Source organism: Lepidothrix coronata, unplaced genomic scaffold (genome assembly GCF_001604755.1).
Source record: "Lepidothrix coronata isolate B3197 unplaced genomic scaffold, Lepidothrix_coronata-1.0 Scaffold378, whole genome shotgun sequence".
NCBI classification, from domain to species: domain Eukaryota; kingdom Metazoa; phylum Chordata; class Aves; order Passeriformes; family Pipridae; genus Lepidothrix; species Lepidothrix coronata.
Window position 1 is genome coordinate 93156 of NW_016690558.1, and position 17004 is coordinate 110159.

The 17004-nt window shown below is 49.3% G+C and overlaps 2 protein-coding genes across 4 annotated transcripts in view; one reads left to right on the top strand and one right to left on the bottom strand.

The window, feature by feature from the left end:
* IRS2 (insulin receptor substrate 2) overlaps positions 1-7899 on the bottom strand; it is a 27643-nt gene extending 19744 nt beyond the window's left edge. The window contains exons 1-2 of one of the 3 annotated variants that reach the window (XM_017839139.1): positions 4010-7899; positions 80-2003 (exon numbers count right to left, since the gene is read on the bottom strand). In XM_017839139.1, the coding sequence (XP_017694628.1) occupies positions 1900-2003; positions 4010-7511 (3606 nt within the window). In that variant the 5' untranslated portion in view covers positions 7512-7899 and the 3' untranslated portion in view covers positions 80-1899. Of the gene's footprint in view, positions 1-79; positions 2004-2308; positions 2733-4009 lie in introns of those variants that run through there. The other 2 variants (XM_017839140.1, XM_017839141.1) reach the window with 2 other exon arrangements.
* Positions 7900-8245: 346 nt separating this feature from the next.
* LOC108509613 (translation initiation factor IF-2-like) lies at positions 8246-9720 on the top strand. The gene is made up of 3 exons (XM_017839138.1): positions 8246-8345; positions 8644-8948; positions 9229-9720. The coding sequence occupies exons 1-3, from the start codon at positions 8246-8248 to the stop codon at positions 9619-9621; spliced, it is 798 nt and encodes a 265-aa protein (XP_017694627.1). The 3' UTR covers positions 9622-9720.
* The last annotated feature ends 7284 nt before the right edge of the window (positions 9721-17004 follow it).

Here is a 17004-nt window from a genome sequence, read left to right on the forward strand (position 1 = left end):
GCAAAGTAATCCCAAAGAAAAAGGAAACAAAGGTTATTTCTTTAACAATCTAAAATGGCATTAGAAAGACACAAGAAGAGATTTCTTAAGATAGGCTTTTATTGTTTAGGTGCAACCATAAAACCCTCACAAAACTGAAAGCTAATTGACAAGGCAGGAGTGGGGGTCATGATTATCAAAAATCACCTTATTATGATCTTAAGTAGATGCATTACAGATGATGACTTCTTTAAACAAATCAAGACAAAAGAAACTAACACAGGAGGAAAAGAACCTTCAGCTTTTTTTGCACCATTACACATAGTATCTGCCCATTTTTAGAAAACTAGACCAACTACTAGAAACATTTACAAGTTAAAGGTACAGAGCACTCTGTGAATGGAAAAGAAAACAAAATTAAAGATTAACCACCCAATTCTGGTGGTTTCAATTAAGCAAAATTCCCTATTATACATTCACTAAATTTAATGGGAATCTTAAGAATTTCAGGAATACACACAAACGGTAAAATCCCCATTAAGACAGAGACAAAACTACCATTTGACTTCAAGAGAACTAAGATCCACTATAAAAAGTCACATCATTATTGGGTATAATCTCTCATAAATATAGTGGAATAAATAATTTGCACTATATGAAAAAAACCAGTGTAAACATCTCCATAAATAATTAAATCCATACATGGTTCATATGTTTTTAAGCAAAAAAGCAGTCATAATTTAAGAACAAAGGCTAATCATTAGCAAGTAACAAGCTTTAACCAACCAGTAACAGTATTATTTTATTTACATTTCAGATGAAGGCAATTGTTTCTCCAATTATTAAATATTTTCACATTTTCAGAACACAGTAAAACTAAATGAAACTATGATTTTAAGCAACTTTTTAACTGTTCTGTTTTGACATCAGCTGTGGATGCACTCCTTGCTTCTATCACGACAGGATAATATGGAGAGAGATTTCCAAAAGCACAGCACTCCCTGCAGCAGAGGCAAGTTACAGATAGTAGAGACAAGCTACATGTGAAAGCCAGCCACCTTCAAATGATACAATTAGTTTCCCTCAAAACATTTATCCACATGAAAACACAAGTACTGCTACAAACCTTAAGGAAGAATTCAAACTGGTTTTTTACATGTATTTTACACAAATCAAATGTTAATTTACTGAGAAGGTAATTACAACGGGCTTGTCCGTATAGTCTAAATATTAAATATATGTGGATTCTCCATTGTTTTAAAATTACTAGGAGCCACACTTGGTTTCTGAAGAAGTAAAGCTTCTCACTTTTCTAATATAGTTAAAAACAAAATTCGAAAACAGTGCAAACAACTAAACAAACAACACTGATTATATAAGCTCTCTCCTGTACAAACCATTTTTACAGAATTAGATTTTCTCAAACCTGCTGCATGACTAATGTTAAAATAGTCTTGCTTACCTGCAAAATACTGTTTTCTTTAAAGCATGTGTTTCTCTATAAAACATGCAATTCTTAGTAGTCTCCCAAATCAAAATGTTTGAAATTCAAATACATTAGTACAATACTGGTTGACCTTTCTAAACGGTAGCAGAAGTCCTTCTGTAAACAAACTTTGATGTGAAATCCCAACGAAAACCAAAAGGGAAACTAGGAAATTTGCAGAAGTTTATGCTTTCATTCAACTTATACCGATCAAGTGCTTTGTGATGTACTTCTCCTTCCCCATGGTATGACTTTCCCAGCTTGACTGCCAAAAGTGCCATTAACCTGATGCCTCAATTTTGGTACCCAACCCTGCACACCATTGGCTGAGGATGCTGGCGGTGTGAGGTTCTTCCTTATCATCTTTGGCCTGACTCTGGTTACATCCATTTATCCCTGTGCCCCTGAGTGCACCCCACAGGCTGGCACCCCTCTCAGGGAAGCGAGGTGCTGGAGAATCTCCGCCCACCTCCTACAGAGCCGGTCAATCCCAACGAGCCTCCCCGCACCACTTCTCCACGTGACCTGCGTTTAGAAGCTTACGGGAAAGAGGAAAAACAAACACGCATGCAGATTAAATATTAAAATAAGGCAAGCCTATAACCATCCTTGGACAAACACATGCAGCAGCACTGAGCCCTCTCCGCTGTACGCCGAGTACCACATTAACACGGCTGCGTTATCCTTTTGTTTACTGGATGGGAAGGACAGCGGTCGTTCCCCCCTCCTTATCTGACCGACGGCCTCTCCCATTCCCGCGTGCCGCCGGGATGCCGGCCGCGCTCCCGCGCCGGGTTTTCCCGGTAACCGGTGCCCGCCCTCTCCCGCCCCCCTCCTCCCGCCTTAGGGTTAGCCGTTTGGGGAATGCTGTGGAAATAGCTCTTTCCCAACACTGGGCTTGGTTTGCAGTTGGGGCTGTAGGTGGCTCAAAAAAAGCTCCTCGTTTTGTGAAAAATCCGTCTGCAAAGCAAAGGGGCGTGATCGTCTGCTGGTGCCCGGCAACGCCATCCCAAGGCCGGGCAAGGAGAGCAGGGGCTGCAGCATCCACACCGGGCTCGGGCAAGCCACAGGGATCCTGAAAACGACCCCAGCAAAACTAAAAGCAAGATACAAATAAGGCTCTGCCCTCAACCCTTCCAGTCATTCAGAATAAGCCTTCATCCTTTCAAACTCTGACATTGCATTCAACAATCCTCTCGTCTTAATTAGGTTCAAAGCTTGCTCTGCAAACGGTGGATCTCTCATCTTTTCCATCTTCCTGTACTTCCTATCAAAAGAGAAAATATTTTCTTCTTCAAAATCAACTAGCTACTAAGAAAACACAAGGAAAAAAACCCTGCAACTGGCTTTCACAAGCTGTTGCTGTTCACTTGTTATTGATGCCTCTATAGCACCGTGAATACAGAAGCAATACTTATCCCCCTCCAAGCAACTACTTTTTTGTATGTCATTTCACCCAGCTAGACCCATAAACATGTATTACAGTTATATATGCACAGAGCTTTAAGCTACCACGTCTTCCATAAATTCAAGAACCGAGGGAATCCTAATGGTGTCTTATCATTAACTTTTTCTCCTTGACAGATTGGCTATTTTGTGCCCTCCACAACCAGCCCCCAGTTGTGTACAAACCCTCACTTACTGAGGGGAAGCGAGTTGCTATTTTGGGGAGAAGGGAAGGTATTTGTTTCTTTATTTTTTCTTTCAACAGCATAACCAGCACCCCAATAAAGGAACAGCTACATACTTAAAACCTAAATTCTCTCTCACACAAAGTTTCAGAGTTCTTCAATTGGCTTTTATCTTTGAGCACCAAACATTTACAACCCATACAGAAGCAAGCCAACCAACTGGTCATCCATGCTGGGACTGAGCTGTCAGGGTGGGCCCTTAAGTGAAATGTGTGATACAACGTGTAACAGCTCAAGCATATAGTGACTTCTGGAAAGAATTATTACATTTTTTTAAATTTACATTCCATGCTTACTATGATTTATTGTTAAACTTTTGCAAGAGAGAAGGTATTTCAAAACCATGGTATTAAATTTATCTTTCTCATTTTGATATTACAGACATTCTCACCTAGAGAGCCAAGGATTGTTTTTGTAATCTGATGTCCTCAGTCAGACAATCCTGTTTTTAAGTCAATCATTTTACATTTTTAAGTAATATTCAGAAGCTGCATTAACATGAACTATTTTGGTCACATTTTCCAAACACTTTCCAAAATTTTATGTAAGAAAACTGAAAGACAGCCCAAACATAGTAACTGTGTAAACATCAGCTTCTATTGGGATACCCAGAAGTATACACTCATTAGCACAGTAGAACCGAAACATGAACAAATATCACAAAATTAAACCTTTTTTCTCATACAAAGAGCCACCAAATTCCTCCAAAACTGCTTATTACAGGATGTGTAAAAGGGGGATAAGAGTGATTTCTAAGGAAGTAAGGAGCTCTACACAACAAACACACAACACTGTGATGGCAAACAGTAGGCACAAACACACATAGCAAGCACTGTCAGACATAGCTACTCACCTTTCACAGCACTTGCTTCTTTCAGGTTGTGAGACAGAAAGTCTATGCTGGCATAGGCGCTCATCTCTACTCCATTGATGCCCCCGTTCAGGAGGTGCCTGGCTTTCAACCTGGATTTGTCACAGTTTGCCAGGGACCCATCCACTACATCAATGGCAATGTAGTTGAGGCCATTCTGGAAGCCAGCTGAGGTCTCGCGGCACATGGGACTGCTACCCTGCTCCTCCTCCAGGCCTTCGCTTTTCCTGAGGGACACATTCTCCACTGAGGCTGAGTTGTGTCGTTTGGGGTTGTGTGCGAAGGAAGGGGACACTGGGGTCACAGTGGTGGTGGAGGAAAAAGTTTCTGAGCTGTGCCTCCTCCGCCCCTGAGGATCTGCCCGGATGACTTTGGCCCCCCGGTTTGGGTCTGGGGGAGGGCTTGAGAGAATGAAAGCCTCCACTCCAGAGAGGGTGAGCCTCTTCACCCCAGCTGTGGGGCTTGTGACCCGGGCACTTTCTGGCTTCTGAACAATGGGTTGGGGTGGGGTGGTGGCCATGCCAAAGGTCATTTCAGTGTAATCCCCACCATCTGACGGGCTGGATGAACAAGCCACCCCCACAGCCGCCTTCAGGTAGCGCCCATTGGGCTGGCTGGTGCTGGAAGAAGAGCTCGGTGAGAGAGCTTCCAAGGAGCCCACTGAGACCGTGCCTGACTGGGAGGGTGACTGTGACCCAAAATCCATGTTCATGTAGTCAGAAAGCGGGGAGCGCCTCTGCCCTGTGCCTGAGCCCAGGGAGGAGGCCGGGCTGTCAGCAGGCAGCGAGGGGGGAGAATAGACAGCAGCATCCCCAAAATCAATGTTGATGTATTCACCAGGGCTCTTGGGCTCAGGCGGCAGAGGGTGCTCATTCATGCTGGGTAGCACCGTCCGCAAGGTCTCCAACGAGAGGCGGCTGGGCCGGGCTGCCCGCTGGCACCGCTGGCTCAGGAAGCTCTCAGTCCGGCTGTGCCGCAGGGGTGAAGGCACCATGTGGCTGGAGGGGGTGAAGGTGCCAGCAGGCGACTGGCCCACTCCACACACCACCTCCTCCGGGATCATCCTCCCCGGGGAGTTCATGAAGACATACTGGTCGCTGTCCTTCGCCAATCCCTGGCTCTTATAGGAGCGGGGTAAGGAACTGTATGAATAGCAGCCGGGCTTTAAGGGCTCACTGGACCCATGCCCTGATGGGGCAAAAAAGAAGTCGGGGGGAGTAAGGGAGGGAACCTGGGGCCCATGCTGGGGGTCCCGAGGGGACATATTGATATAGTCTCCGTTACTCAGTCTTCCATCTGAGCTCTCCACAGATAGCTTGGAGCCACACCACATCCGCATGTACCCACTATCATCAGGGGAGCTTTCCCCAGGTGAGCTGGTCTTGTAGCTGCTCCCGTTCCCGGGGGACCCACTCCCCACCCCTGTCCGGGACTGCAGGATCTGCTTGGGGGCAGACACACTGGTGGGGCTCATGGGCATGTAATCATCGCCACCCCGGTTTCCCTGCCCTAAGGCTGCGGCCACACCAGGGGTCATGGGCATGTAGCCGTCATCATCTCCCCCCCCACCACCCGCTGCCGGCGGCCCCAAATTGGTGCTGCTGCTGCCGGAGCTGCGGTGGGAGCCGATCTCGATGTCCCCGTAGTCCTCGGGGTATGGGGTGTAGGTCACTTTGGGGGAAGCCCCGGCTTGGCAGGAGGGGAAGAGGCGGCCGGCGCTGCCGGCGAAAGTGGCGCGCATCAGCGTGTACTCGTCGAGGGAGGCGGAGGAGACCTGAGGTGGGGCGGGTCGCTGCCGGCACGGCGTGGTCAGGGAATAGGTCCGCTTTCGATGGCACCTGTCGCCGGCGGCGTCGGGGCAGGGCCGGTAGCAGAGTCGGCCGCTCGGGGGACGCTCCATCGCCATGTAGCCGTAGAGATCGGTGCCGCCCCCCGGGTCCCGGACCGGGGGGGTATCGGCCATCGACTCGGGAGTGTTGCTGCGGTTGCTGGCGGTGGAGGAGGAAGAGAAGGGCCGCAGGTCGCCGCCCGGGCTGGAGCCGTACTCGTCGAAGGACATGAAGCCGGCGTCGCTGGGGGAGCCGGAGACGGAGGCGCTGCCGCTGGACGGGCGCTGAGGGTGATGCGGATGGGCAGTGTCGGAGCCGAGGCCGCTGCTGGAAGAGAGGCTGATGGGGCTGGTGGCAGAGGGGGGCGAGTGGGAGGCGGGCATGGACATGGAGCGGCTGCTCTGCAGCCCGCCGCCGGCCAGCACCGGCAGCAGCTTCCCCGCCTGCCGGCCTCCACCGCTGCTTAGCGTGTGCGAGCGGCTCAGGGGGGTCCGCACGGGGCCCGGGCTCATGGGGCTGCCGGCCGCCGAGCCCACCCGGCAGCCGTCACCCTCGCTGGCCGTCCTCACCCGGCACGGCGTGCACTTGGTGCCGGCGCCGGCGGCGAGGCTGTCGGTGCGAGAGCGGCGGAGGAGGCCGGTCTGGCTGGGAGGCAGGTTGACCAGGTGGTGGTGCCGGCGACCGGGCACGGTGATGGGGTGAGTGGCGGAGGCGCCGCTGCCGCCGGGCCCGCCGGCCCCCCCGGAGGAAGAGGAGGAGGACGACTGGCTCTTGCTTCGAGGCCGGAACTCGGACAGCTCCTTCAGCGCCTTCATGGCCTCGAGGATGGTCTCGTGGATGTTCTGGGCCACCACCGAGTCGTCCGCCTGCATCCAGAGCTCGCCGGGGCCGGTGGCGGCCGAGCGCCCCACCTCGATGAAGAAGAAGCTGTCGGAGTGGCCACAGCGGCGGATGTTCATCAGCTGCAGCGTGACCGAGGGCTGCTCGCAGTTGAGACGCACGAACCCAATGGTGCGGGCAGAGAGGCAGAGCCGGTGGACACCGGTGAGGTTTTTACTCTGCCCCAAGCCCTTGGGCTTCAGCGTCACCTGCCAGACCTCCCGGTAGGCAGCAGTGGCCGGCGCGATCAGCCCGTAGTTGAGGTCTTCACCGGCGGCGGCCAGGGAGGCGGCGGCCGCGCCGCAGGAGGCGGAGAAGGGGGAGGCGAGGTGGCGGTGGGGGGACCCCTGGCAGGCCGCCTTGCCCTCATTGAGCAGATCGGTGAGAGCCCGGTACCAGCCCTCCTGCTCCTGCTCGTTCTCGGCAGCCACGGCGAAGTACTCGTCCTTGGTGTAGAGGGCGATGAGGTACTTGTGCTTGGCGTCCGCCCGCTTGTTGATGTTGAGGCAGGAGTCCAGGGCGATCACCCGCTTGGGCGCCCCGGACTTGTTCCTCCATTTCTTCTCGCTCTCGTAGTACTCCAGCCGGGCACCCCCCGCCTCCTCCCCGCCGCCGCCCGGGCCGCGCAGCACGAAGAAGCGCTTGTGGCCGTGCTTCTGCTTGCGCAGGTACCCGCACTTCCTCACGCCCTGGTTGTTGTTGTTGTTGTTGTTCAGGTTGGGGCCGGGCGGGGAGCTCAGGGGGGGCAGCAGCCCCAGCACGGCGGGGCTCGCCATCCCCAGCCCTGCGGCGGGAGCACCGCCCGGCTCCTCTCGCTGCTGCCGCCGACGCGGAGCGGAAACGAGAACCGAGTGCCGCGGCGAAAAAAAAAGAAGAAAAAGAAAAAATAAAGGAAGAATTGAGAGAAGCAGGTAAAATAAAGTTATTCCTCTGTAGAAGAACGCGGCTGCTCGGAGCCGCAGCGGGGTCCTCCGCTGTCGCCTCTAGGCAGCGGGTGCTGCCGGCGGCCGCCCGGCGTCCTCCCCGGCTCGGGTACCGGCGGCGCCGATGCCGCTCCCGGTCCGCCGCTGCTCCCGCTGGTGCTGCCGGCGCTGGCGGGAGTTTCGCCGTAAGTAACACATCGCGCTCCGAGTGCCCCAACTAAAGAGCAAAACAACACGTGACCGCCGCCTCACCGAGCGCTCACACACCGAGACGGGGCGGGGCAACGGCGCCGCCGGCACCGCCCCGCATTGGCCGCCGCGCCGCAAGATGGACGGCTCCGCCCGCCAATGGGACTGCAGGGCGGGCTCTCGGGTGCGGGACGGCGATACGTCATTGGCCGGTGGCTGCCTCGCCTCCCACTCTCTGCCCGCCCCCCCGCGCTCTCGCCCACGCCCTGGCCCTCCCCGAGCCAGCGGGTCCCTCCTCCTGCGCCCCTCCCGCCGGTGCCCTCCGCGCACATAGCGGGGAACGTGCCGGGGGCGCGGGCACTGCGGGGGCATCCGGTACACCCGGCAAAGCCCGGGTGATGCCCATCGCCGCCCATCGGTACGCGGCGGGGTGCCGGCGTGGCTCACCGCAGCCGTCAGGTGCTGCGGACCCGCCCGCCGGAGCTTCCGGGCGCGCGTGTGCGCGGTGGGCGCCCCCTGCACACCCACCCAGCCCCACCCCCGCATACACGCGTGTGTGCGTCACCCGCCCCGCACACGCACGGCCGCTCCGTGCGCGCGCTCCCCCGCGCGCTGTGTCACCCGTGCCCACGCGCCCCCCGCTCCCCGCACCGCTCCCCGCGGGGACCCGCCGCTCCCGCCCCGTGCGGCGGGGAGATGCCACCCAGGGAGGGCGCGGGGAGTGTGTGCCGCTGTTCAGTCGGTTTCAATTAAACACATTAATTTATCCGGGCGTTTCGCCGTAGCGCTGAATAAGGGCAACGTCCGCGTTTCCTCTGGAAACGAATCCGGCCCCGCTGGAGGAGCGCGGCGCGGCGATCACGGAGCGAGCGGCGGCGGGGGCTAAGCGGCCCCCGGTCCCCCCGCCTCCCTGCTTCCCCTTCTTCCCCGCTCCCCCCGCTTCCCCCCGCTGCCGCCGCTCCCGCGCCTTCACCAGGCGTGCGGGGACTCCGCAGGGGGCGGAGGCGTCTCGCTTGTTTACCGGGGACCCGCACGCTCGTCACCAGGCGGGCCGCGCCCCGGGATCAATGGGAGCCTTTCTCTCCCCGCTGCCAGGGGGAGGTGAACGGCGGAGGGGCCCCGGCCGGGGTGGGCGGCATCAGGGGCAGGGGTCTCCCTAGCCCGCATTTTCCCGTGTGCGGTGGGAGCGGGGGAAGGAAGGGGGAGCGCAGGGGCCCGGGAGGGGGCTGCGAGCGGGGATGCCGGCCTGTCGCCCCACGGTGAGGGCGGTCGCGGCGCCTCACGAAGCGCGCAGCGTGATGCGAGGAGGGCAGCGATAGCAAAAGTCGGGGGATGGAGAGAAGAGGCTGTACTGAAACCGTCCACCCTGTTCCTAACGCAGCCGCCTCCCCGCCCGCCTCGGGAACGGCGGGGGAAGCCTCCCTTTGCACATGCCCAGGAGGAAAACCGAGTCTGGGGTCACGCGAACATCCATCCGCGCCTTCCCGTCTACCCTCTCAGTGCCGCCAGGACACGCTTTCATTCGTCGTTCTGCGACGAACCTGTAGCAACCGGTTTTGCGTGTAAAGCCGAGGGAAAAAACAAACAACACAAACAAGCAAACAAGGTTAAAAAATACGAAAGCAATGCGGCGCCTGCCGCTGCCGTTGTGCGGGGCTGCGGCCGAGCGCTCTCCATATTCCCGGCGGAGCAGGCGGCGGGGCCGACCGCAGCCCGCACCGCTGCCGCCGCTCTGCTCCCTCCTGCCCGAAATTCTCCGCGGTTTGGGTCATAATAATCCATTTAGAAATCAACAGCTGTAACTGGGGGGGGGGGAGGAGAGGAAGTGTGTTTGGAAAAGACCACCTCACTGTAAATACCGGTACGTCGCAATAAAGCAGCTTTTGAAGATAGCTTTTGAAGATAGACCTCTCCCTTCGTCTTACGGGAAAACATTTACATACAAGATAGTAGTTACCTGGGTTTATTAATTTTTTTTTTTTTTTAAAGAGGATGGGGGCGGAGTTAGAGATGTAATTTGAGATCTGAGGCACTGACCTCTCCGCAGGAGCAAGAAAAGAGTGTAACCTTGGGCAAGGTACCTGTGACCTCTGTGTACCTGTATGACTCTTCACACAAAATGATGTTGACAGTCTTTACTGTCCTGGTAATGTTCTTTGATTTCTGCATCTGGACAAATGCATAGAAATAGTAATTGCAAATTTATATTATATGTAATGATTGCATAACATCTCAATGAGGACAGTTTCATATGAAAACTCGGGAATAGTTGATTTTCTGGCTGTGGCTGTAGCGGTCCAGACTATCCCCTGTACTCATACTACTGAAGATATAAGGAAATTAGGTATCTGAACAATTTCTTGCCACTCTGAGCGATCTGGGTCCATAAACACAAACTTTTGTCTGTAAACGCCTTGGGAATTTGGAAAGATTTTTCCAGACGTTTATGAAATATGATTGGTGACCTTGAGTACACATCCTTAGGTCTGAAATGTAAAAAAAAAAAGACTAATATTAATTCACCTACGTGATATTTTTATATATTTATTCTTGACCATGTGGGCAATACACATTTGATATACTGGCTATAGCAGCAGAACCAGGTTTGCAAACAATTTCTGTAACAAAGGGATTAGGATAGACTAGAATCCAAGGTTGCAGTTTATACTTTTTATTTCTGTATTGGCATTGATATAGGAGCATCTTTAGTAGCTCATTTTTAGCAGTGGTCAATTCATAACAAGTATTATTTATGCCATAATTATGTTTGGAGTTTGGTTTTTAATGCATAACTGGGGTACAGAACACAAGAAGTGCAACTCAGGTGTATGTGAAATTCAGGTTAAAAAGTCCTATTGTTTCATGACCAGCACTCTGGAATGAATGACCCCAGTTTACATAGGTGACCTGTCTTACTCAGAGTTTTCTCAGAACTCCTCTGAAATGCTCTTCAACACTATATCCCTTCTGAAAAATTTTCCCAGTCATTTCAGTGTAATTACAGGGGCATTTAATTACAATAAATGCACTAACACCAGTCGTCCATCCCTGCTCTCAGCTACAGGTGAGAGGTTCTACAGCTCCCATGTCTTATGATTCAGCTGTTCCTATCTGTTGTGTAGCATGTTAGCTTTATTTTTCTGGAATAAGTGGTTTTTCAGAGATACAGAGGGCTGTGAATTGGGATGGTTGAGCATAACACATGCATCCTTGTTCCACCAAGGAACTTCAGGCAGAACACAGGGGTGAACAGATAGAGGCAGCAGCATCTTCAGTAACTGCAACAGTTCTGCCAGAGGATGTTTGCTTAAATTGCTCTGTAGAATAATTCCATCACGATGAAAGAAAAAATGATCTTGTTTTACCATCCCATTCCTTTTCTTTTGTCATACCACCCTTCCCCATCTCTATTTCACTACATTTACCAGTTTGAGGTCTCGGCTGGGAATACTTTGCTAATACACAAAGTAGACCAACCAAATAGTGGTAATAATAGCAACTTTCCTGCCTCCTAAACTATGCCTTTGCCAGCATACCATGCTTCAGCCATCTACTTTTTCCTCCAAGAAAAATAAACTATGCTGGGCAAGGGTCAGATTTATCAAAATATACTACCTAAGTGAGGGGCATCATGTATGTCAGTCATAAAATGTTACTTCTGTCCACCCTAAACTGGCAGAGACATGCCTAGAAAATTATTGACCTTGCTTTTGACAATGAAGTTTAGATACAGCAAATACAGTTTTGCCAGCACAGAGCCCTACTGATTGCACATTTCCCAAAGCACTCAAGGTTCCTTGGCTATATTAAAACAAAAAAAAGTATGATAATGACATTTATGCATTTATGTATAAATATATTTAAACTTCCTGTTTTCCTTACTGAACTGTGTGGATGGATGCTAAACAGTGGCCTGCAACACTGTTTTTCAAGCCATGAACTTCTCAAGCCATTAGTGAATTTTGGTTGGGAAAGCTGTTTGAATAATAGTTAAATGATTGAGTTTACTACTTCTAGGGGCATGCAACTGGTTTTAGTTACATGTGGAAGCTTAATTCTACAAGCCTAACACACAGGATCCAGCTGGGGGTTTTTTTGTTGTTTGTTCCACACACACAACCCCCTACACTGGGGGGGATTGAAGCACGAGGCCCTATGAATATGTAACTATATTTAAATACTGCCCAAAGACACAGCCAGTTACTCAAAAAACACTTTCTGAGAGACTGGATGCATGAGTAGGTTGAATTTCAAAATTTGTGACATCCTTTAAATATATGTTTTTGTTTGTTCTTAGTCTAAATCTCATTTTTAAATATCTTTCAGTTTCAGGATAAGAAGTAAGAGTTGAAAGGGATGTGTTTGATGTTTGGCTTGGCTGTTGCTTTCTACCTGTTGCCAGGATCATAGAGCTGATGGTAGTGAAGCCATGGGAAAAAAGTGCAGAGAAAGATTACGTGCGTCAGCAACACTTTCTTATACTATCAAGAGTACAGTTATCTGTTCCAACAAAACAGAGTGATTTATATTTTGATGTCCTTGAACTTCTACATAAACAGGTGAAGTCAGTTTATTCCCTGGTACATTTATTTGCATACTTCTGATACAGTGTCATTCTGGTTATATATTTCATAACCTTACTATGAGAGGACATGAACTCCCATCAACTTCTTTCTCACTACCCTTTCTCAACTCCTTTGAGTGGTAATGTACCATGACTGCCCAGTAGAGAAGTCTGTGTTATTTGGAAAGAAGTACAGACCATCTTTCCAGATAGTTTTACAAAATACTTTGTTGATACTACTTATTTAGTAACTCCTAACATCTGGCTTTATTCCTCTATAGCAAGAGTAACACTAAGTTGCTCTTACCCTTAAATTGGGGCTGCCAATTTTTATCCTCCCCCCCCCCAAGTCTGAGTAAACAATTATGGCTGGCTTTGTACATGAGAAAAAGATATTCAGAAAGCATAAATTCTAAAAATACTTCTTTCTTAAGTAAAGGTGAGTATCACACCCAAAGATTTCCAGAGAATTACAGGTTAAATAAATAGGAGTTACGGTTATGCAACTTTGGGCATATTCAGTAATTCTTGAAGCTACTACTACTTTTATTAATTATTTGAAATATATTCTGAAATAATGTTGATGTCATTAGCTTGTACATTCTTATATGGGAAGGGTATACAGGAAAATCTGAAGCATGACTTATTTCCAGTTCATTATTTTTTGATTAAGCGTTTTTGACCAAGATTTTTTCTGCATTTGGATCATTTCTTCCTCAAAATTCGTCTCTCAAGCGGCAGGTTCAGAACCCCGCAGCCCACAGGCAGGCCGATACACTGGCGGTATTTTGGAGAAAACCCTGAGCAAAGTTCCCGTGGTCTGAACAGGGAGAGTTCCTCCTGTGGCAGGTGAACGCAGAAAAAGGCCAGTTTGGGAACAGGTCTGCAGCAGCGTGTCCCCAGGCCGGCCGATGCTCCGGGCTGCCGGTTTGGGGTCCCCGGGGCAGCTCCCCGGCCCCTCCCGCAGTCCGTCGCGGGGGCTCCACGCCTTCGCTGCCGCCTGTTTGCCGCGGAAATCGCCGCCTTTGGTAAAGCTCCCAGGAGCGAGCCAGGGCGGAGGGCTGGGGGGGCGTGCGGGGGGTGTGGACCAGCTCCTGCCCCGCTCCCGCCCCTCCGCTGCGAAAAATTACGCACTGGGGGCTGAGATGCGTCAGCGCGTCGCAATCATCAGGGCTTTTTTCCTGGAACATCTATTTTTGTTGGTGCGGGTTTTATTTTGGTTCGGCTTTTGTGTGCGAGCGTTTTTTGTATTGTTGAGGTTGGCCGCCCCCCATCCCCGCCTCCCAAACGCGCCGGCGGCGATGGCGCAGCCGCGGCGCTCCCGGGGGGGAGGAAGCCCCGGGACGCCCCTCGCCCCCCCGACGGGGCGGGCGCCGCGCCGGTGCTGCCCCCCGATGGCGGCACCGCGACGATGCCGCCCGATGGCGGCACCGGGGCCCTTCTGCTGCACCGACAGGCGGCTTTTAAAATGGGGGAGGGTTGTCTTTGTTTTCTGCTTGGGTTTAGTTCTGTTTCGTTTTCTTCTTTTCTTTCCTTCCTTCTGGAGTGATCGCTAATTCAAAAAATATAGTTATTTAAAAAAAAAAAAAAGGCTGACAGAATATAACCAGCCCTCTCCTAGGAAAAGAAGAAAAAAAAAAGAAAAAGTCTTCGTGAAGCAACAGAGACAAGTATTTTCAAGCGATAGTTGAAGTCGATACCCCTCTTGCATCAGAGAAGAACGCATAAATATCTAAAGTAATTGAAAACAGACTTTTTTGTTGTTTTTATTTGTTTGTTTTTTTTAAATAGAGAAGTTTTGTAATGTACTTTTCTGACCCATATAGATAGCCAAGATCTAGAGTCCTTTAGGGCATTTCTCTCCGAGAAGAGAACGGATGATAGAATTCAATATTTCTTTGATGCAATGTTTACAGAAAATTTGTGTAGGCTTATTTGCACAAACACCCCAGCACTCCAACAGAAGAGGGTTTGTTTGTTTTGTTCATTTGTTTCCTGCTTTTTTCAATTCAGTTTTTTCCAGGTAGCTTTCTTTTTGAAAACCTATTTGTTTACTTTTTTTCCTTAGGCACATTATTCCAGCCTTATTTTCCTGTTTGTTTCTTACTGCTCTTGGAGGCTGTTCTCTAGCAAAACCATCCCAGGCATTCAGCTTTCCCCTCTGCCTTACAATTCATTTGGCTATTTGCCTTTATTTCAGATGACCTTTGCACCTGCTTTAGGTAGTAGCTCTTTTTCCTCTAGATTTTTTTTTCTTTAAAAAAACTTCAGAATGGACTTCCTCCATCATTTATCTTGACATCAGGATAATTTTCCTAACAGCAGGGGTAATGCAGTCCTAGAGTAGACTGTCAAGAGTTTTTTTTAGACCCTATCACTGGAGCATTTTAAGCTGTGCGAATATTTCTCAGGAATGACACAAGTACAGTTGTCCTGACTCAGGGCAGTGTGATAGCCTAGATGATCTCATGTTTACTTCCAGTCCTGTTTTATTGGATTTCTGTGATATATACACCTTATAAATAGCCCCAGGATTATTACTGCCGAAAGAGAAAAAATCCAATCTTCTCTTTATCTCTCTTTCTTTTTTTTCGTTTTCTTTTTCTATCTACTTAATTGATTGTGCAAAATAAAGAGTATAAAACTGTGACTATGAATCATCACTTACTCTTCCTGTTTGGGATATGCTATTGGTGCAATTCCTACTCGTACAAAACATTTGCTGATCTCATTTGTGCACACATAAGACCACTGGGAAGATGAAGAGACATTTGGGGAAATAGAGCCACTACAGAGGAAAATCTTGCCTGCTTTTCTCAGTGTACCCCTTCAGTGGAAGTTTTATGTGAATAAAGTAAGGAAGGTTTGCCCTCAGAATGGGCTGACTGCTTTCAAGGAGAATTATCATCTATCTGCATTATTTAGACAGCGTCTGGGAAACTCACTACAGCCTCAGGCTTCCATTGTGCTAGACATTGTGTGGATGGGTAATTAGTGGTGGGCCTTCTTCCATTTTGTAATGTATATATTGTACATATGCAATGAGTTGAGGAAGATGGCTGAAGTGAGGAGTCGAATGAGAGACAGGCGATTCTGCAGTCCCATGAATGGTGTGGCTGACAGGCAGCAGCTTCACCTGGCCAGTTACCTAACTGAAGGATGCTGCAGGCATGCTCAGCATGTAAAGAACTAAAACGTGCCAGCCTTCCGTATTTTGGTGGGCTCATACGCATGAGCAAAGCACAAAAGGCAACACGTGTGCTGAAAGAAGAGGTGGAGGATCTTTTTAAATATATTTTTGGAAGCATTTTTTCAGACATGCAGCTTAGGTGCAAGTCTGACAGAGTTCAAGAAGCATTTGGACAATACTCTCAGGCACTTGATGTGACTCTTGGGGTTGGTCCTTTGCTGGGCTAAGGGTTGGACTCGATGATCCTCGTGAGTCCCTTCCAACTCGGCATATTCTGTGAACTATTAATTTCAGAATGACCAAGCATCACAACAAGATCAGTACAAAACTATCGGCACTAGAAATATATGCAGTTTTATGTGCCTATGAGAGAGGTTGAATAAAACTTTCTGCCAGGTTTTGGGCATCATGGTTGAAACACCCTACCCGTGGTACAGACTCTGTTATAGTTTGTGGGGCAGAAGAAAGAGGAGTGGGCATCTCCAAGGTCCTAATTTTATCAATTACTCCCATAGTAGGGGGCAATTTGCATGTCTAATAATAATAACTTGCTAAAAATAATTACTGTTAAGTAAGTCCACCAAAAAAAAAAAAAAAAGATTCACACCTGTTCTGCCAAGTGCTCATGAACACAAAATAAAACGATTATTTAATATTTCTAAAATATTCATGTGAACATGACATGTTCATTACTAAAATGTGAAACCACAAAATCAAATACAACTGAAGAGTGTGCTTTTAGTTAAACTGCTGATTAAGCAAAGAAACAGTACATATAACAGAAGAGAATGAGGTAATCGTGGCAAATGAACATGTTTTTAATGTCATCTGTTGCATTTAATCATACAATAAGGGAGAGTTTCTGGATGCCTCGCTTAATTCCTACACAATTCTCTTTCGAGAGATTCTTTGCTCACTTGTAAAAATTTTCAAGGTTACAGAAGCAGATTTTTTAAACGTGAATAACTCCAAACTCAGATCTTGCAAGAGCTGCTGTCATCTCTTGAGTGCAGCTGGTATGGAAGTGGATCAGTGAGCTAAGATTCAGTCCACTACCTTGCAGTGACCAAACAAAAGCAAACCCTTTCTTCAGCTGGAGTTTTATAAGGACCTGGAAGATGCCTCAGAAATGAACCCTTCTAGGGGTATCTTTTTCTTACACCCTCCAATGAGCTGAAAGGACCTTTCGTTTCTGGTACAGAGTGTTCTCAGTTTGTCTGCTAACAAAAACTTCTGTCCCAACAAACTTAGACCAGGTGAGAGATTCCTGGGCTACACTGTAGTTTGGCCTTTGTTTTACCCTTGCCAACCTATGTATTTACAGAAGTTTCCTCTGCAACTATTTCCTAAAAAGGTGTCCCTTTTTGTAACAAAATTACCTTTTCTATTTTGTTTAGGACTGG

What these genes read in the sequence shown, in the direction of transcription:
- LOC108509613 (XM_017839138.1), top strand. Translation starts at nt 8,246, where the DNA reads ATGCCCATCGCCGCCCATCGGTACGCGGCGGGGTGCCGGCGTGGCTCA. An exon ending in CGGAGCTTCCGGGCGCGCGT is followed by an intron (nt 8,346 to 8,643) that starts GTGCGCGGTGGG and finishes GCGCTGAATAAG; the next exon opens with GGCAACGTCCGCGTTTCCTC. An exon ending in CTCCCCGCTGCCAGGGGGAG is followed by an intron (nt 8,949 to 9,228) that starts GTGAACGGCGGA and finishes TTCCTAACGCAG; the next exon opens with CCGCCTCCCCGCCCGCCTCG.